The 21,182-nt window shown below is 42.2% G+C and overlaps 2 protein-coding genes and 1 pseudogene across 20 annotated transcripts in view; 2 read left to right on the plus strand and 1 right to left on the minus strand.

Annotated features, from left to right (window-relative positions):
• Positions 1-125, minus strand: part of PPP1CB (protein phosphatase 1 catalytic subunit beta) — a 36,797-nt gene extending 36,672 nt beyond the window's left edge. For both annotated transcript variants that reach the window (XR_014253752.1, XM_082426166.1), the window contains exon 1: positions 15-125. The gene's annotated coding sequence lies outside the window, so the exon portion shown is untranslated. The remainder of the gene's footprint in view (positions 1-14) is intronic.
• The window catches only part of LOC309643434 (uncharacterized protein), a 113,287-nt gene continuing 92,225 nt past the window's right edge, over positions 121-21,182 (plus strand). For 15 of the 17 annotated variants that reach the window (XR_014253755.1, XR_014253756.1, XR_014253757.1 and 12 more), the window contains exons 1-2: positions 121-597; positions 890-1,029. Coding sequence is in view for 1 of the 17 variants with exons in the window: in XM_082426171.1 (XP_082282297.1) it covers positions 476-597; positions 890-947 (180 nt within the window). In the remaining 16 variants the exon portion in view is untranslated. The remainder of the gene's footprint in view (positions 598-889; positions 1,030-21,182) is intronic. The other 2 variants (XR_014253769.1, XM_082426171.1) reach the window with 2 other exon arrangements.
• Positions 5,786-6,177, plus strand: LOC309643437 (ubiquitin-fold modifier 1 pseudogene; annotated as a pseudogene). The gene has a single exon. The product of its transcript is annotated as a ubiquitin-fold modifier 1 pseudogene (transcript).

Below are 21,182 nucleotides of genomic sequence, written 5' to 3' on the forward strand. Positions count from 1 at the left end.
TCCGCAAAGCTCACCAGCGCCGCCGACGGCCCCTCCCGCACCGCCACTCACTTCCCACCGCCCTTCCCCGCCACCGCGCCACGCAGCCCTCCACGCAGGCGCACTCCTTCGCGGCCCCGCCTCGCCCGCGGCCTCCGCGCAATCGCACTGGACTAGGTTCTCCCGCCGCCGCCGCCGCCGCCGCCGCCGCCGCCGCGCCACCGCCTTCGCGCAGGTGCGTCGCCCTTTCTCGCCACTTCTACTGCGCCGAATCTTCGCGGCTGCGCAGGCGGCGCCCCTGAGGCTCCCAGGGTTTGCTGCGCTGGGGAAGCGCCCATTACGCAGAGCGCGCGTAGGCAGTGCTGACCTTCCCACTTACCAGCTGCCCGGGCCCGGGGCGCTCAGCAGACGTGGTTGTGCTCTTCCCGCCTTGCTTTTCTTTTCTTGGTTGTAGTCCCTGGTTTGCAAGCAATTCCTCGTTCCCGGTAAGCGGGAAATGCGGACTGCGTTACCCATGTTTGAAACTGGGTTTACACGTTTGGAAAGCAAGAAGGCGTTACTCTGCTGGAACAGTTTGACGTTGCATGTAAGGGGTTTTATACCCTACGGTTCCACAAGGTTGGTTGCCCAAGTGTCCCTGGATGAAATAAGTTAAAGTGGGCCCTGGGAGGGTCAGCAATAATATTTTACGTGGGTACCGTTGTCTGCCTTCTATAGAGTGCTTTCATATATCTTACATCTTCCGTTCTGTGGATACTGCTTTTCCACAGTGCATTTTGAACAACAACAAGAAAAATACATTCATTATATATTGCTTAATCATCCTACCTTGTAATTGTTTTTGCATTTATCTCCTGCACTCGACCGTGAGCTCCTACACGGTAAACCCAATTTATCTTTGTGCCTGCAGCTCCCACCGAATCTGGTATGTAGAAGAGAGGGACAAAGAAACGCGGAGGCTCAGGAAGGTTGGTTGCCCACCTCTTCTTTCCACCACAGAATTCTGCCTCTAGAAAAGCAGGGGGAAGAGTAGCCACGCAAAGGATCTAGGTAAGCCAGAGTTTTTGGCCTGTTCTCAGAAGTGGTCAGACCAAAAGTCTTCACTCATTCCTCAGGTGTTTGTCCAGAAACTCACAAACAAGATGCTGTCTCAAGCTCAAGGTAGTGCTTCTCCCACTCACATATCACTAATGATAGCTAACATTTTTGAGATCCCTGTATGTTCTCTGGCACTGTTTTAAATGTTATAGTACATATTTTATTTAATCCTTACACCAGCCCTGTGAGGTAGATACTATTTTTTTTTTTTTAAATATTTATTTATTTATTTATTTATTTTTGGCTGTGTTGGGTCTTCGTTTCTGTGCGAGGGCTTTCTCCAGTTGCGGCGAGCGGGGGCCACTCTTCATCGCGGTGCGCGGGCCTCTCCCGTTGCGGAGCACAGGCTCCAGACGCGCAGGCTCAGTAGTTGTGGCTCACGGGCCTAGCCGCTCCGCGGCATGTGGGATCTTCCCGGACCGGGACACGAACCCGTGTCCCCTGCATTGGCAGGCGGATTCTTAACCACTGCGCCACCAGGGAAGCCCTAGGTACTATTATTATCTCTACTTTGTAGGTGAAATTTATTGAAGCACAGAATGGTTAAATACCTAGCCCCAAGTAAATGGCAGATCTGGGATTCAAACCCAGGCATCTAGTGCCAGAGTCTGCACTCAACAATTGTGATATACTCCCTCTCAGTGCATGTGAACTGAGATGCATAAATATGCATGTGTTACAACATAAATGTCGAGAACAGAAATCATAGCTTTTTTGGGGAAAAAGCATTATCCAATTAAGTGCTTTATGATGGTTCAGTTGACTTACAGAGATAGGATTTCCTGATCCCTTTTTTTCTAGCTTTCTCTCCATTTCAAGATTTAGCTTGTGGATTGGTGGTGAACACAGAACAGGTGACAAGCTATAATGGTGATCCTGTCTGGAGTAGTTTTCATAGACTCTTATTGCCACCAGTTCATCTTAGGGCCTTTAGAGGTGAAGAAACGGATCCTCATCACATTCTTTTGTTAATGACCATTTATTTATACCCTGCTTTATTCCAGAAGAAGGGATTTAAAGTAACTTATGTAAATACATGCAGTAGGATAAATTAAAAATATGTACAGAGAAAAAGAGCACAACAGAAAACCAAGAGTGGGAAAGATAAGATAAAAGCAGCAGTATTGTATGTAAAATGCATGGTGTAAGGTCCTATGGTTTGCTAGGGATAAGTCACAAATATGATTCTAAGCTTTCTACCAACCAAGGAAAATTGCAACCAATCAATAGCAAGTGGAGTAAGTGTTCTGGCTGAGCTGGAACTGGGACGTGAATAGACCAGCTTGTGGAGTTGGATGCCACTTTCCCATATCTCTTCCATGAGCCTCTAAAAGAGTAACGGAATGTTTAGAACACTTAAATAGGTGTCTTCTTATCCTCCAGTTTTCATGGGGCCCGTGAACCCCGTGAGAAAGAACTTTGAACCCTGTCCTCAATTAGGGTTTATATATATGCAGATATATTTAAGGGACAAGGGACACCCAAAGGAAACTGGATTGCACGGAGAGAAAGTGAGCGTCTTAGAGAAAATCACCCCAAGTGGAGGAGGGCAGAGAGAGGCCGGTCTCAGCAGAGTTCTGGGAGTCAGAAGAGCTCAGAGGGTGGTTCTGAGTACTGTCTGGTACTGCCTGCAGATGGAGATGCCCCTTCACCCCCACCCCACCAGGTTTTCTAGTGCCTTAGAATCCTGGGTAAGAAGGGACTATTATAAAAATGAAAGAGCTTTATCACTAGGGGCCCAACCAACTTTCCTGTGGGATCCCCCTCCAAAAATATTATATAAGAATTCAGAATCAGACGTCTTCAGATTTTGAAGTTTAGTGTATATACTATGTATTACTTAACACCCCAGCAGCTTCTGGGGCAGCTCACTATAAACTGAAGCATTAATTTTTTTTTTAAAGAAAATCATATGAATATCCATGTCATGTAAGGTAAATAAAGACTGCATTTTGCCTCATATCAGTTCAAGTCAGAGTTGCCATTAAAGCAGCCTTTCCCCCCCCCCAGAATAAAACGTATTTATTGAAGGAAATTGGAAAACAAAGAAAAAATATAAAAATCACTTATAATTTCACCAGCCATAGATAACCACTTTTCTGTTTTATTTCTGAATACATATTTATATATTTTATATCATATATAATATAATTATATTATAAATATACTTATTTATATAGACATATATATGGTGTAGTTCCCCTATCTGAAAGTAGAGCATTCTTATGAAACTTTTCATAAGGCGAAATGTCATAAAGCAAAGAAGCAATTACCCTAGGACACATCTTGCTAACAGGTGCACAAAATAAATCGAGATAAAGCACAGATGCTCACAGACACAGTTCAAAGTTATGGCAGCCTGATGCTGAGATGCTGAGTATAGTTCCTAGAGAAGGAACTTGGCGGTGCTTGGTGTGTGCATTTCCTCTGTAATAGCTTGCTGCAGAACTAACGCTAAACACTATTTTTACTTTTCGCCTTTTTTTGTAAAAATGAAAATCCTCTTTGCATTTCTTTTGGTTAGCGGAAAAAGATACTCACGTAGGTCTTTCATAAAAGCAAAGTTGCATACAGCGAACTTTCTAAAAGCAGGGAATAGATAGATGTATACCCATTTTGTAAAATTGGGATCATTCTTCACTTCCATTTCATCCTACTTTGTTATGTGATTTTTCATGTCACATTTATGTGAATCTCAGTTTTCAAAGTTTATTTGGACCTTAAAATGTGGATAAAAAAAAAAAAATGTGGATAAGAGGTTGAGGGCAGAGGAAGAGGTAAGAGGTGGAGATCCAGAGGGCAGAGGAGACAGTGCTGCAGGCAGCAGCAGCGATAGAGGCAGTCAGAGCCACGATGAGGTTCAATGGTAGGCGGGTACCAAAGAGAGAGAAGCCTCACTTGGCAGATACTGACTCTCAGGAAGTTCTTGGCCTGAGTGTGAGCAGTGGTCCATGGGCAGAATGGGGGTTGTCAGTTAGGGAAGTCAGCAGCTTGGAAGCAGAGACACGAGAAGGCTGCCAGTGGTGTAGGAGACATTGGGTGGAACACCACCAATGTGTGGTGGGCAGCAGCTCTGTAGAGCACCTGAGCCTGGAGACCAGCAGACTTTAGAGCAGGGGACTGGCAGGGAGTGGTTCTGATTGCATGTAGGAAACTGCCTCCCTCTCCTTCTGGACATGTGGCAAGACTTAGGAAAAGGATCAGGCTAAGGTCCTGCTCCTGATGAGACCAGGATTGTTAATCCAACAGACTAAAGGGCAAACTGTTAGCTAGACTCCCAACCCAGTGTGGCTTTAGATAGTGGTGTGTGGGAGCCAGTTTACACTGGGTCATGAGAGCCAGTTGTTAAACTTTCAGGGAATTTTGCAAGCCAGTTGTTAAACAGAGTCATTATTTAAAAAGTAAATTATATAGACTTACAAATAAATATAACAAAAACAGAGGTAATTATTGCTGAAGACTCATCACAGTCTATTTATGTTGCTACATTTTACTATTATGTATAGTCTAAAGGTTGTTAACATGTATCTGTTTGGTGGAAATGCTATATAATGAAATGCTGCTATGCATCTCTTTCCAACTCTACCTTCAGTGATATTATATTGGCCATAGTGAGAGGAGTATTTATACCAAGGAAATTAGCACATGTTACAAATCTATCAGCTTTTTCCACCAGGAAGCTGGTTGTTAAACATTTACCAGCATACCACTGGGCTTAGGGAGGCATAACATGCATGTTAATATCCTTGGGTAATTCCAGAAATGTCTGTGGAGGGAAACTGGACTTCCTGATTGTAAAGGACTTGGGGAATCATGATTTAGGGTCTTAATAAAATCATGATTTTATTTGTACTTACTGACAGGAAATACCTGGGCCAGACTAGTGCTCAGAGGAACCCAACTATCACTGTGCTGAGACCAGAAAGATGTCCCTATGGAGCGTCCTCAAAGAAGGCACTTTGGAACACAGTGAACAGCAGCCTCATGATTCCTTTTAGCACAGACTTTCATAGGGATGTTTTATATGCCTCTTGATATTGGCCAATAGCCAATATGGTGTGAAGTGAATAGGTTTAGGTAGCCAAGTGTGAAGGTTGTGATAGTGATATATAGCTCTTTGCTGCCTTGACTAATCCAGGATAGCTTATAAATGAATGAATCAACATTCATCAGGCTGTCCTTTCATGAATATGATTCCTCTTAATCAAGTCTTTAATAGTCTTAAATGGCAGTAAGTTCTAAATTTTACTAGATGTACCTTGAGGGCAGCCATTCTGTATATCAAATGTCATAGACTTTTGTAGTCAGCTTAATTCAAGGATACTGAGAAGCCAGACAAGGACACATGCATCAGTAGGAGGCCACCCCTGTCAGTACAGAGCCAGACCTGGTATACACCTAGGCAGGGCCAAGAATTTTGCTTAGGATTTACTTTTGGTTTCATTTCAATACACATATGAGAGAATAATCAAGCACCAGAGTGATCAGCTAAGCCATAAGGCATGTCCTCAGTCATTTTAGCCCCCCAAATTATAAAGCCAGGTATAACCAAATGCCTCTTCCCCTGCCCTTGGCCAAAACCTTCCCCCTTCCCCCACTTCTGACACCCCCAACTCTCTCTCTCTCTCTCTCTCTGTCTCTGTCTCTCTCTCTCTCTCTCTCTCTCTCAGTGGAACATTGTCTCTTAAGGAAACTCTCTAGTATATGCTTCAAGATAAAATGATCACAAAATAAATGCCTAGGTTAGCGTGGGGTTTCTGTCCAGACCGGCTGCACCATGTCGAAGGTTTCCTTTAAGATCACACTGACGTCGGACCCGCAGCTGCCGTACAAAGTACTCAGTGTTCCTGAAAGTACACCTTTTACAGCAGTCTTAAAGTTTGCAGCAGAAGAATTTAAAGTTCCTGCAGCAACAGGTGCAATTATTACCAATGATGGAATAGGAATAAATCTTGCACAGACTGCTGGAAATGGTTTTCTGAAGCATGGTTCAGAACTGGGAATAATTCCTAGAGATTGTGTCGGAAGTTGTTGGTATCTGCTGCTTGGAACATAAAATCCCCTTCCAGAATAAATATTGGTATTGTTATTGTTGTAAAATTGGAGCCAGGCATTTGAAATCCTATGAAGACACCAATAGTTGGTGAAGTAATGAAAGGTGACTCTCTGTCCCTTGTTGTTATTCACACTCTTCATGTGAAGAGGGGACGCTTCTCTGTTGAGGGTGTTATCACCAGGGAAGATCACATTACTACCTCACAGCACACACAGGTAGTTCATTGGGGGTAACTGGATTATCCACCTGTGTCTTATAACTGGAGGAGGCTTCTGATCATTCTTTCTGAGAACATTTGGAAAATTAAAATTTACTGAATCTTCCTATTTGTCTTTGAGTTAAAAATGTAAAAGAGAGGGCTTCCCTGGTGGCGCAGTGGTTGAGAATCTGCCTGCCAATGCAGGGGACACGGGTTCGAGCCCTGGTCTGGGAAGATCCCACATGCCGCAGAGCAACTGGGCCCGTGAGCCACAACTACTGAGCCTGAGCGTCTGGAGCCTCTGCTCCGCAGCAAGAGAGGCCGCGATAGTGACAGGCCCACGCACCGCGATGAAGAGTGGCCCCCACTCGCCGCAACTGGAGAAAGCCCTCACACAGAAACGAAGACCCAACACAGCCAAAAATAAACATAATAAATAAATAATAAATAAAAATTTAAAAAAAAAATGTAAAAGAGATTATCAATCCATATGTGGCAGTTTGCTTGATAGCATCTGACTTGCAGACACAAAAATAGTTGAATTCTTCATTATATATCGTTTATGATAAAGGATCACATCAATGAATAACTACCTTTTTATCATTTAGCTTGTTTTAAAGTTTCAAACTTCTTGAGTTCTTATAAATTTTAATTGAAAATTCAAAGAGCCAAAAATTGAATTTTTGATCTAGCCCCTTATGTGTAACATTGGTATCGCACGCCAAAGAGTTTAATTGAGACTAAAGTAGAAGCATCAGTTGCTGAATTATGCATTCCTTTATTGATCTCTTTTTAAAAAACCTTTAAAACAGGAATCCTAATATCCTAGAATATTAGGATAATATTTCTAAATAACGTTCAGGGAGAAAGTATTGTTGTAAAGAAGATGTGATGTTCACAACAGAGCTCAAGGAAATGCTAACTGAAATGCTCACTAATTCTACTTACTGAAGACCCAACATTTAAGGAAGTGTTAAGATTTGTTACTAGAATGAATAAGAAGCTAGGAAAGGAAGATGGGGAAGCCCAGATGACCAGACTTCTAGTAAGAAGGAAAGAAACAAAAATGAAGGGGAGCAGAAAGCTGTAACAGAGTGTCACAGAAAAGGCCAAACTGGATAGACAAAACTGCAGAGGCTATGTTGGGAAGAACTGAAAGGAAAATAAAATACTTGACATTGTTATAAGGAGCAGAAGGCAATCAGAGAAAGCAAAGCAGAGGCCTTGTCAACATACAGATTTCAAAATTCCCCGTAGAGAATCTAAAGAATGATATGCATAAGGGAAGATTTTGTTTGCCCTTAGAGAGGACATCAGTATCCGTGCACATCTTGAAAGGTGAAATGAAGGCTCGTAGTGATTGAAAACCAGTGCTTGACTTGCTGTATTCTAGATGGTAAGCTCTCTGTAGGCAGGCCTGATGTCTGTCTTGCTCTTTCTAGGCCTGGAAATGTAGGCTTTCAATGAATATGTGTAGAATTATTCATGAATAAAGTATTTCTAAGACCAATTTTTATCTAAGTGTGCATAGGTTCTAGGTTCATTGGGAAAAAAAATAATGCAACAGAATCAGTATCTGAAGGGTAATACTGGTTAAGTTTAATGAAATAACTAGATATTGTTCATATACTTGACAAATGAACAGCAGCATTCTGACTTGTAAAGGGAAAAAGAACTTGTGCTGAGGTAGTATGTTGCTAATGTTTGGGGAATTTTTTATTTTTATAAACAAAGTCTGATGCTTAAAGACTCCCGGTCTTTAACAATATTAAGCCTCAGTTAACCAGAAATTTATGGATACCCATTTTTTGTTTTATTTAGATATCCCCCATTCTGTTTCTAGCACAAAATTCTGCCTGATTTGTTACATTAATAAGTTTTATGATGTCTTGTACCATAATTTGTTTAATATTTTTTTCTTTGGTTGGAAAATTTTATTGCAGTAAGTTCTTAAAAAATATTTTCTTAAAGAACTAGACATTTTGTTATTAAATAAATGTGATCTGTAACTTCTTTGTGCAGAATGTTTTGAAGTGTTGTATTTAGTTTAAATGCTTTATTGGTACATAATTAATATCTTGTGAAAATACATTTTCTTATACCATAAAAAAATAAAATAAAATATATGCCTAGTAATTGAAGGAGTTAACTGTATAACTTAACTATAAGACAAAGTTGGATGGGCAGCTATCACAAAGGATGACTAATTTTTGAAGAGTTGATCTGTGGCTCTTCTTTTTTTTTTTTTTTTCTTGTAATTAGATTGCAGGGCTGTCTATTTAGGTCACTCCCTAGTTTGTTACAATAAAACCATGTCATCTACCTACATGAGATTGTTTCTCTTTCAGTGCTCTCCTATCTTGCTCATTCAAAGATATTCAAGAAATAACTCAATGTGTTTGTTGGTGAAGAAAAGTACACCAAATGGGAACGTTTGTTTCAAATAAAACAGTTTAAATGTTTTGTTTCTAATGACAGTGGCTCTCCTCATATAGTATATCCAAATTATGTTTGTCACGTTTTCAATTGGAGAAGGTTTGCTTCTGAATGGTTTCATAAGTCTCTGTTTCAGTTGGCTTTGGTAAATAAACAAAGGGTTATTAAGTTTTTCAATGTAGTTATAAAATGAATGGCTTTCCCCTAAGACCACATTAAAATTAATGGCATGTATCTCCTAAAACTAAAACCAGATGTGTCTGTGAGCTGTGAAAAATATTTATTGGAGTGACATCAACCCTAATAGACCCTTTTATATAGGAAACACTGGTTAAATAGAATATTTTTCAGTTATTCAAATCTTGATTCAAACCAAATCTAGTCTACTATAAATACATTCTTAATTGAAATACCCTAATGTTACTTGTTATCTGAGGACATCTTATAGTGAACAGACCTCCAAAGCAAAGTGAATAATGAATTGTTTCACTATTTATGAAATATTTAGTATGTTTGATTCTGTACTGAAGAAAACATGATCTTCCCAACTTTCAAGTGGTTTAATGGCTGTTTGGGAAAATGACCACAAAATGATTTGGATAGTGGGAAAAGCATTGGCTTGAAGGTGGGAGACCAAAGTAGCTGAATACCCTTAAACAAATCTCTGTGTCTTTCTGAACCTTGGCTTCATTACCTACAAAATTAGTTGCATTAATGATCTCCAAAGTTTCTTCCAGCTCTAACAAGTCTTTGATCCTAGGACACACAAATGAAACCCAGAATGTAACATAATATTGTACAGGCTGTCCCCAACTTAGGAACTGGATCAACTCCAAAAGGTCAATTGTTTGGAACACAGAATATATTTTCCCACAGAGACTGTGGTACAAGTGGTGGTTAAATCCTAGATCCGTCTGCAAAATCAATTTAATCCTTAATGTAACTGTAGAAGAGTATCCATGGTAATATGGACTCTAAACACCAGTTACGTATAACAGAGTTTATGGGAAAAGCCATTGAGGATTCCAATTTGGCATGGCAGAAAACATCTGTCAGTGTTTTCCACTACCTGAAGCAATAGGCATGAAGCAATTCTAGTTCTAATTTGCAGGCAGACCTGGGCCCCAAATGGTAGACAAAGCCTGGACGGGCACCATGGAGAGTGAGGTAGGCTCTGACACCTCTGATCTCATAAGGGGGTCAGGGGTGGGGTGGCTGAGGACAGTTCATGGTGTCTGGAGTTTTGGTTGCCAGGAAGGAGTTGGCTCCAAACCAAAGGATGGGGAATGTAAGGGCAGGAGGAAAAAAAGGGAGTGAACATGTGTGTGCTGGAAACTTAAGAGAAAAGATACAATTACTTTTGATCTCACTCCCTTTGTGGTTGAGGAAGTTGAGGTCTAGGAAGGGTACATTGCCCTGACTTAATAGCAAAGCTAGGACTTGAATCTAGACCTAATGATTCTTAGCCCAGATCCCTCCCCTCCCCTCTGATTTTGACTTGGAAGCCGTCATGCTGTGCAAGAACCTACTCTTTTCATCCGCCTCTCTTTCCTGCACAGGAATCCCTAGAACCCTTTACCCCCACCCCATCCTTATCCTATTTTTCATCCTCTGGTCTTCCAGGGCAGTCTGGTCAACGATCAGCACAGCAGTTTTCTGTTTTGCTCATATGTGGTTTAACAGTGCCACCAGCTCAAAGAATGACTTTCTAGTTGCCAAAAAGAAGCCCCTCAGACTCCTCTCCAGGTTGGCACAAACCACCCAGAGAATGAGACTGAGTAATCCCAAACTCTAGTGACCTTGGATTACTTCTAGTAGTGATGTTTCTGTTAAGACAGAACCCAACCTGGCTGGGAGAGCCAGTGTCCCAATGTCCAGGTGACAGGCATTGCTCCTTTGTCAGAAATAAGGCTTCTGGCAGTAGGTTCCTAAGTGTACCATGTGCTGGGAATTTTTACTGACTATCACATTTAATCCCTCTAAAAATCCTGTGAGGTCAGTATCTTCCCTTTCATAGATGTGGGAATGAAGACTCAAAAGCCTTCGGCTTGCTGTTGAGTCACCAGGTTGGTCTGATTTCTGAGCCCTGGCTGGAAAAGGCAGGCAGCGCGACTTAGAGATTGGGGCTGGTTCGGTGGACCAGCTCTGGGACACTGTTGTGAGAGGAAGTGGGAAGTGAGGAGAAGGGTGGGCCCTGGCAGTGGCTGTAATCTGCTTTGATGGCAGGGATAGCTTGCTCAAAGCAGGATGGGAGTGGGCAGAAGCTGGGTGATTTCTCAGTAGGGCAAGTACTTCTGGAATAAGAGGGAAGGAGGGTTCATTCACACTTACAGCCAGGGGGAGGGTGGGGAATGCCTGCCCCACACACCTGAGAGAGCTCCTGGGCCAGGCCAACAGTCCCACTTATGCAACCCTGATTTGTCCATATTTTATGCCAGGCCTGCAGGAGTAGTGCTCAGGAGTATGGTTCAGATCCTGAGCTTTTTAGAATTCCTGAGGGAGAGGACAGTGAGGTCAGGTAAGGCCATAATACAAGTGGTGCAGCTGAGGGGGCTTGAGCTGGGTTGTGAAGCATTGTGGGGTTTACATCAGTGCCTTTCACATGAAGTGTCTGTGTGTGTGTTGTCAGAATCATCTAGGGAACTTTTGGAAAATACCAATGTTTGATTTCCCCTCCTCCCCTTAGGAAGTCCTATCTAATTCTCAGCACTGGGAGTAGAGGAGTAGGTATTTTGAAACAATGCCCTAGGGAATTCTGATAGGGACCCATGCATCCCTCCTCCATTTTTCACTGGCATAGATCTCAAAAGATAAAGCAAAACATAACAAAGAGACGCTCAGGTAGGAGATCCAGGGGAGGGCTCTTCGGGTGAAGGGATTGTTTCTGGTGAAGTTTGCAAAAGTATAAGGAGCCTGGAATGCCTGGGGCAGAGGGTGTACACAGGGAGTGGTAGGAAATAGGGTGGGGTGATTAAGATGAGCAGTCAAGGAGGAACTGGAATGCTGGGCAGGAGAGTTTAAACCTGATGCTGTTTGAAACAGGAAACTGTTCATGTATTCTCATTCAGTGATTATCTATTGAACACCTACTCTGTGCCAGGCACTGTGTTATGTGCTGGGGATACAGCAGAGAACAAAATAAAGTTTTTGCTCATCAAGTTTGTATTCTGGTAGAGGAACTGTAGGGTGGTCAGTCCATCCCAGTTTGCCTGGAACTTTCTGTTTTTTGGTGGGGGGGGGGTTAACATTTTATTTATTTGTTTACTTAATTTTGGCTGTGTCAGGTCTTGGTTGCGGCACACAGGATCTTTCGTTGCAGCGCGCAGGTTTCTCTCTAGTTGTGACGTGTGGGCTCAGTAGCCCCGTGGCATGTGGGATCTTAGTTCCCTGACCAGGGATCGAACCCGCATCCCCTGCATTGGAAGGTGGATTCTTAACCACTGGACCGCCAGGGAAGTCCCAACTTTCTGCGGTTTTAACACTGAAAGTGCCTTGGCCCAGGAACCCCCTGGGCAAAGCAGAATAGTTGGTTTCCTAGGAGGTGGAATGTGCATGCGTGCCTGTGTAATACTAGGGGTCATAAAGAAACATAAAGCAGGGTAAGAAGTTGGGGATAAAGAAAAATGCTTTTTTAGAGGGGGTGGTCAGGGAGGATCTCTGAGAACATGATAAATGAGTAGCCGTCTGAATAAAATGAGAGTGAGGGCCGTGTAATAACTCAGAGTAGGTTGGTGAGGGGTGATTATTTCTAGCAGAGAGAAATACCGTGTAAAGGCCCTGAGGTGGAAACATGCTTGACATAGATGAAGAATAGCCTTGGCAGAGAGGTTGAGAGAAGGAGTCAGAAGCAGAGAAGGTCCCAAGAGAGTGAGTCATGCCGGGGACACTGGATTATATTTAGTGTGATGGGAGCCCATGGAGGGCTGAGAACAGAGGCATGACCTAATCCCTCAGAAGGTGGGGAAAACAAGAGTGGGAACAGGAAGACCATTTAGGAAGCAACTTCATTAGGAAGTCTTGAAGAGTTCCTTCTCAAAAGGTTTGATCAGAGAAAGAGCAGGATACAATGCCATTCAAGTAAATGAGCCTGGGCAGGATTGGGCTGACCCAGGCTGTCCTACGGTGATGACATTGGGAATGGAAATGTGGAAACATCTAGAACTGTCTTGGAGACGGGGTTAACAGAAGTTGGCGGTACAGGATTTACAGGGGGATGAAGGAGGGTGATGATTCCAAGCTAGTATTCCACACACTAGTTTTCCTAGTTTGAATTTCTCCCTCAATTGTCCTGATCTAAACGTCATGGCTCATGAAGTTTTCTACTAGAATGAGGAACATTCCATGGTAGGGTCGCAAGAGCAGGAACTTGGGGTCATACAATCCAGGGCACACACCGTGGCTCCATCACAGACAAGCCATGCCCCTCAGACAGCTCTCCTAAACTCTGGGGCTCTCAGTATCCCTGCCAGTAGAATAGGAATCATACTGCCTGGCAGAGCTGGGAGCACTAAATGAGGTAACACTCATAGAGGACCTAGTTCAGAACATGCTGAGCCGTCAGTCTGGGTTCATTCTCTCCCTCTGTTTGCACCCTGGGAGTTCAGTGTGTGTGCCTACACATTTTCAGAAGTTATCAGTACTCTATATGTCATTTTGTGCTCTTTGGCCCGCTTTCCCTCTCCCCCAGCCTGCTTATTCCATACACACATTTCTCTGTGTTGGTGGAGTACACACTCTGGTCATTTGGTTCTTCTTCTTCCTCTTCACTGGTTCTGCCTATGTTCAGATGTTCCTTTCCTTTCATTGGGACAGTTTTAGAAACCTCCCAACTGGTCCTCCCATCCTCCAGCCTATACTCTTATATCCTTCAGGCCACATCATCTTCAGTGTAAAATCTAAACACCTGAGCAGGTCTTGCATAGTCCACGTTGCCTCTGCCTACTTTACTGTAAACTCTGCTCCCTGATTTACCCCCATCTTTGGCCCCACCCTCCATCCTTCACCCCTGACAAGTCTACTGTTTTATTCCTTGTGCTCCCATGGTAGTTTGTACCTACTGATACTTTTCTCCCATTATTTGTGTATAAAAAGAGCAAGGTATTTGGTGCAGGGGTTCAGAGCTCAGTCTCTGGAGCCACCCAACCTCCATCCTAATCCCAGCCCTGTTACTTATCAGTTGGGCCTAATGATTAGGGATTAATTAAATAAACGATGATACTTCCCTAAACTGGAATGCCATGACCTTGAGCAAGCTATTTCATCATTGTGCTTCAGGGACAATAATAATATCCACCTCACAGGGTTGTCGTGAGTATTAAGAGTTAATACATCTGGGCTTCCCTGGTGGCACAGTGGTTAAGAACCTGCCTGCTAACGCAGGGGACACAGGTTTGAGCCCTGGTCTGGGAAGATCCCACATGCCGCGGAGCAACTAAGCCCATGGGCCACAACTACTGAAGCCCGCACTCTTAGAGCCCGTGCTCCGCAACAAGAGAAGCCACTGCAATGAGAATCCCTTGCACGGCAACTAAGAGTAGCCCCCGCTCACCACAACTAGAGAAAGCCCGCGCGCAACAATGAAGACCCAATGCAGCCAAAAATAAAAATAAATAAAATAAATAAATTTATTAAAAAAAAAGAGTTAATACATCTGAAGCACTTAAATAGTACCTCCTACATAGGAAGCCCTCCAGAAACATTGCCTATAATTATTACATCTATCTCCCTGAGTTTGAGTTCCTTGAAGGAAGAGACTAGAGATCTAGTCTTTCAAATGTTTGTTGAACAAAGACATAAGTAAATCTCCTTTTAAATACATTATTCCCCCTTTTACTTAATTTTTTCTCTTTTAATTTATTTATTTATTTTTGGCTGCGTTGGGTCTTCGTTGCTGCGTGCGGGCTTTCTCTAGTTGTGGCAAGCGGGGGCTACTCTTCCTTGTGGTGCATGGGCTTCTCATTGTGGTGGCTTCTCTCGTTGCAAAGCACGGGCTCTAGGCGTGCGGGCTTTGGTAGTTGCAGCATGCGGGCTCAGTAGTGTGGCGCCCAGGCTTAGTTGCTCTGTGGCATGTGGGATCTTCCCGGACCGGGGCTCGAACCCGGGTCCCCTGCATTGGCAGGCGGATTCTTAACCACTGCGCCACTGAGGAAGCCCTTAATTTGCATTTTTAACAAGCCTTTCCATTTTTCCAGATAGTGATTTACTACATTTATAATCAGATGTGCAAACTTCTGGTTCATTTTCCTTAATTACTTACGGAATACAGTTGGATATTGACCATACATTTTTGGATCTATATATTTATATCAATTTTTATCAGTATATTTTGGATGGGAAGATCCTATTTATGTATATTGAGCACATGTATTTTCTTCATTCTGTGTTTTCCTTTAAGTATATATTTTGTGTTCTGATGTGTTTTGTTTATTTGAACTCATCTATTTTGTCTCTACCAAAAGCATCCATTGAGTAAAATAGTAGACTGTTGGAGCTTGGAAGAACTTTAATGTCATGGTCCTTATTCTTCTTATAGATGAGGAATCTGAGGGTCCAACAAATAACTCGAATCCTATAAACCAATAAGAAGAAAGGCAACCCAATTTTTAAAATGGGCAAAAGATTTGAAGAAGCATTTCATAGAAAAGATTGTCCAAATGTCCAGTAAGTGTCTGAAAAAGTACTCAACATCATTAGTCACCAGGGAAATGCAAGTGAAAACCACAATGAGATACCAACTCATCCTCTTTATTTATTTAATTTATTTATTTATTTACTTTTGGCTGCCTTGGGTCTTTGTTGCTGTGCGCGGGCTTTCTCTAGTTGCGGCGAGCGGGGGCTACTCTTCATTGCTGGGAGCAGGCTTTTTATTGCGGTGGCTTCTCTTGTTGTGCAGCATGGGCTCTAGGCCTGCAGGCTTTAGTAGTTGTGGCACGCGGGCTCAGTAGTTGTGGCTTGCGGGCTCCAGAGTGCAGGCTCGGTAGTTGTGGCACACGCACAGGCTTAGTTGTTCTGTGGCATGTGGGATCTTCCTGGACCAGGGCTCGAACCCGTGTCCCCTACATTGGCAGGCAGATTCTTAACCACTGCTCCACCAGGGAAGTCCCCAACTCATACTCTTTAGGATAGTTAAAATTTAAAAGATTTGAAATTATCAAGTGAAGATATGTTTTGGAACTCTCACACATTGCTCTTGGGAATGTAAATTTGGTAGAATTGGTTTGGAAAACTGGCACATTTATAAAAGCCAGATCTAAGGCTACCCTATGACTTAGCAATTCCACTACTAGGTATATACCCAACAGAAATGGGTGCATGTGATCACTAAAAGACACGAACAAAATGTTCATGACAGTTTTATTTTTAATAACCAAAATTTGGAAACAAACTAAATATCCTTCAACAGGAGAAGTGATAAATAAATTGTAGTGTATTCACGTGGTGGAATTTTGTACAGCAAAAACAGATGAAACAACAATCTACTGCTACATGTGACAACATGCATGAATCTCACAGACATAACGAGTGAAAAAAGGAAAACATAAAAAGTATATACTAGGGAACTCCCTGGTAGTCCAGTGGTTAGGGCTCTGAGTTTCCACTGAGGAGGCATGGGTTCGATCCCTGGTCAGGGAACTAGGATCCTGCATGCGGTGCTGCCAAAGTATATACCATATGATTCCATTTATATTAAAAATCAAAAACAGATAAAACGAATCAAAAGTGGTAAAAGTAAGGATAGGATATACCTCTGGGGCATAAGGATATTGACTGGAAAGGACAAGTGAGAACTTTCTGGGGTGTTGGAATATCCATTATGATGATCTAGGTTTGGGTTAAACAAGTATATACTTACACAGTGTATCAAAATGTGTATTTAAGATTAGTATGCTTTACTATATATATAGATAGATAGAGATATAGCACCTCAATGAAGAGTATTACCCTAAAATTAAAGAAAATTTTAATTTTCTCTTTTGTGCTATGTGTTTTAAATGTTCTCACCTTTTCCTCAGCTATATTTTCCAGAAAGTCTAAAATGAAGTCACGATAAATCGTAACGAGAGAAAAACAGAAGTTATTATTTTTAAAAGCTAGAATGGTATCTCAGCTTCCTATCCAGATTGAGTGCCCTGAGCCCTGGACCTAGCTAAAAATAGTTCAGAGCTTTGCCAGCTGGTGACCTGGGAACTGGGCTATGTTTAGCAGAAACCAGCACGTGAGTGAAATGGGGGAGAGCCAAGTGGAGCGCTGTGGGTCTGGTAGGCACGGCTCACTCTCAGCAAGCTGTTTGAGCCATGCCTGCCGTCCGTAACTCAGGCTGTTTCCTCCACTGCAGATCAGTGGGTAGTGTAGAGTCACAGTTTACTGGTGAGTGGAAATGAGAGGGAGGAACAAGAATCCATACTGATTAGAAGGGGAGCGGTCCAGCACTGGGAGACTGGACGTAAAGGAAGTCAGAGTAGTTAAGCCCTGGCTAAACCCAGGGTATACCTTCCTTTTTTCTTCACCAGGTTAGACTCAATTTTTGCTTTTGCAAAATGTATTCATTTCCCAACAACTCTATTTTATCTTTTTTTTTTTTAAAAGGAATTCCTTTAATTAATTAATTTATTTATTTATTTATTTATTTTTGGCTGTGTTGGGTCTTCGTTTCTGTGCAAGGGCTCTCTCCAGTTGCGGCGAGCGGGGGCCACTCTTCATCGCGGTGCGCGGGCCTCTCACTATCGCGGCCTCTCTTGTTGCGGAGCACAGGCTCCAGACGCGCAGGCTCAGTAGTTGTGGCTCACGGGCCTAGTTGCCCCGCAGCACGTGGGATCTTGCCAGACCAGGGCTCGAACCCGTGTCCCCTGCATTGGCAGGCAGATTCTCCACCACTGCGCCAGCAGGGAAGCCCTATTTTATCTTTTTTAATTGAAGTATAGTTGATTTATAATATTGTGTTAGTTTCAGGTGTACAGTAAAGTGATTCAGTTATATACATATATTTTTCAGATTATTTCCCATTATAGGTTATTATAAGATATTGAATATTGTTCCCTGTGTTATACAGTAAATCCTCGTTGCTTATCTATTTTATGTATAGTAGTTTGTTAATTACATACTCTGAGTTTATCCGCCCCCCACCTTTGGTAACCATAAGTTTGTTTTCTACGTCTTTGAGTCTGTTTCTGTTTTGTATATAAATTCATTTGTATTGTTTTTTAGATTTTACATAAAAGTGATATCATATAATATTTCTGTTTTGTATATAGGTTCATTTGTATTATTTTTTAGATTCCACATAAAAGTGATATCATGTAATATTTGTTTATCTCTGTCTGACTTACTTCAAATAGTATGATATTCTCTAGGTCCATCCATGTTGCTGCAAATGGCAATATTTCATTATTTTTATGTGGCTGAGTAATATTCCATTGTATATATTGGGTTGGCCAAAAAGTTCTTTTGGCTTTTTCCGTAACATCTTACTTACTGTAGCTTTGTAGTATTGTCTGAAGCCTGGAGGGTTATGCCTCCAGCTTTGTTCTTTTTCCTCAGGATTGCTTTGGCAATTCTGGGTCTTTTGTGGTTCCATATAAATTTTAGAATTGTTTGTTCTAGTTCTGTGAAAAATATTATGGATAATTTGATAGGGATCGCATTAAATCTGTTGATTGTTTTGGGCAGTATGGCCATTTTAACAATATTAATTCTTCTAATCCATGAGCACGGGATAGCTTTCCATTTCTTTGAATCATCTTCAGTTTCCTTTATCAGTGTTTTATAGTTTTCATCATATGTCTTTCACCTCCTTGGTTAGGTTTATTCCTAGGTTTTTTGTTTGCTTGTTTGTTTTTTGCGGTGATTTTAAATGGTATTGTTTTTGAACTTTCTCTTTCTGATATTTCATTGTTAGTGTAAAGAAATGCAACACTTTTCTATATATTAATCTTGTATCCTGCTACCTTGCTGAATTCATTTATTAGTTCAAACAGTTTTTATGTGGAGCCTTTAGGGTTTTCTATTTAGAATGTCATGTCGTCTGCAAAGAATGACAATTTTACCTCTTCCCTTCCAATTTGGATATGTTTTATTTCTTTTTCTTGTCTGATTGATGTGGCTAGGACTTCCAGTACTATTACAACTCAGTTTTAAATGTTATACTTAAGGAAACCAGTTGCAGAACTATTTAGATTGCAACGCTTAAACATTCCCTGAGTGGTTTTGCTGCTGAATCAGCCTAACTGGAAGAATTAGCTTCACTTAACCTCTTCCTCCTGTAATGTGCCCGTCTAAAATGTAGGAATGACTAGTGTAATTATCCGTGTCACAGAGATGTTTTGAGGCTTAATTAACGGTTATAACCCACTCTGAATACTCTGAAGTATTCAGAGAAGAAAGGGTTAATAGGAATGGTGCTGCTCTAAGTTCTACTTGCAAACTGACAACTTACCAAACATGGTATGTGGTACTCTAGTGCCAAACATACTAGCATGGTACCTCCAAGATTTCACCCGATTTAATTAGAATCACCATCACTCAACCAACACTAGTTGAGAGAACTCTATTTCTACATTGTGTTCTTCTTTTTTTTTTTCCCCGGCCACGCGGATGCGGGAATCTTAGTTCCCTGACCAGGGATCGAACCCACGCCCCCTGCAGTGGAAGCACGGAGTCTTAACCACTGGACCACCAAGGAAGTCCCCATTGTGTTCATTTTTTAAAGGAAGGTGTAAATATAAGGGTAATTCATAACAAGTGACAACTTTTAAAGAAATGACTTTAAACAACTTGATATGTTGCTGTTGTCAGTAGACAGAACTTTTAGCCCCAAAGTAAGATGCAACCTGACTTTTAAGGCAGGGGCAAGGATGTGCCAAACTCTGAGATCAAAAGTAAGCTTTAATTCAAACACTGTGGATGCCATTAGAAACTTTCCTAAAAATAAATCCATCCTGTTGCATGATTTAGAAATGGCTTAGGATACCATCTTTTCCAGCCTTAAGAAGCAGAAACCCCAAAATGTCATCAATGAAAAACAATCTGGGAGATGCTACTAAGACTCTGTCAAGGGTATGGTCTCCCTTCCTACAGTAACCAATAAACCTGGCATTGCTTAATTAAAAAAATCAAATCTGTGAGCAAACAAGAATGCGGTGGGCCAAATAATGACAATGAAGATGATGACAATAATGGTGGTAATAATAATGACAGGAAACAGGTATTGAGGGCTTACTATGTGCCAGACACTTTTCTAAGGGCTTTACATGTCTTGACTCAGTTGATCCCTGTAGTAGCCCAGGAAGATAAGACCTATTATTATCCCTGTTTTACAGACAAACAAACTAAGGCTTGGAGAAGTTAAGTGACTAACTTGCCTAAGGTTATATAGCTTAGCAGCGGCTTTCAAAACTTTGGTGTGGGGACTTCCCTGGTGGCGCAGTGGTTAAGAATCCGCCTGCCGAGCATGTCCAAAGGAGGGCCTCTGGAGTGTGGAGTTCCGGAGTTTGGAGTATCATATGTTCCAGCAGAATATGCTTCCTTTAGAATTGCTGAACAGATTTTTACAAGAATAAGTACTGATGATGATATTGAAACAAATTCATCAACATTTATGAAGGAAATGAAAGAGCCATCATTTATTAGATGAGAAAATGAGTCACCATAATAATGATGAATGAAAATACTGCTCGTTATAAAGTCAAGGAAGCGACCCTGTGAAACTGGGCTATCATTCGGCAGTGTTGTTGAGTTTTCCCTTCTAAATTCAGGTTATAGGTTATTACAAGATATTGAGGGACTACCCTGGTGGCGCAGTGGTTAAGAATCTGCCTGCCAATGCAGGGGACACAGGTTCCAGCCCTGGTCCGGGAAGATCCCACATGCTGCGGAGCAACTAAGCCCATGAGCCACAACTGAGCCTGCGCTCTAGAGCCCGCGAGCCACAACTACTGAAGCCCGTGCGCCTAGAGCCCATGCTCCACAACAAGAGAAGCCACCGCAATGAGAAGCCCGCGCACCCCAACGAAGAGTAGCCCCCGCTCACCACAACTAGAGAAAGCCCACACGCAGCAACAAAGACCCAACTCAGCCAAAAATAAATAAATAAATAAAATATAAAAAAATAATAAGTAAAGAATCCGCCTGCCAATGCGGGGGACATGGGTTCAAGCCCTGGTCCGGGAAGATCCCACGTGCCGCAGAGCAACTAAGCCCGTGCACCACAACTACTGAGCCTGCACTCTAGAGCCCGTGAGCTGCAACTACTGACCCTGTGTGCCACAACTACTGAAGCCCTCACGCCTAGAGCCTGTGCTCTGCAACTAGAGAAGCCACTGCAATGAGAAACCCTCTTGCCGCAACTGGAGAAAGCCCACACGCAGCAACGAAGACCCAACGCACCCAAAAAAAATTTTTTAATAAAATAAATTTTTA

This window comes from Balaenoptera physalus (assembly GCF_965194825.1).
Source record: "Balaenoptera physalus genome assembly, chromosome: 15".
NCBI classification, from domain to species: Eukaryota; Metazoa; Chordata; class Mammalia; order Artiodactyla; family Balaenopteridae; genus Balaenoptera; species Balaenoptera physalus.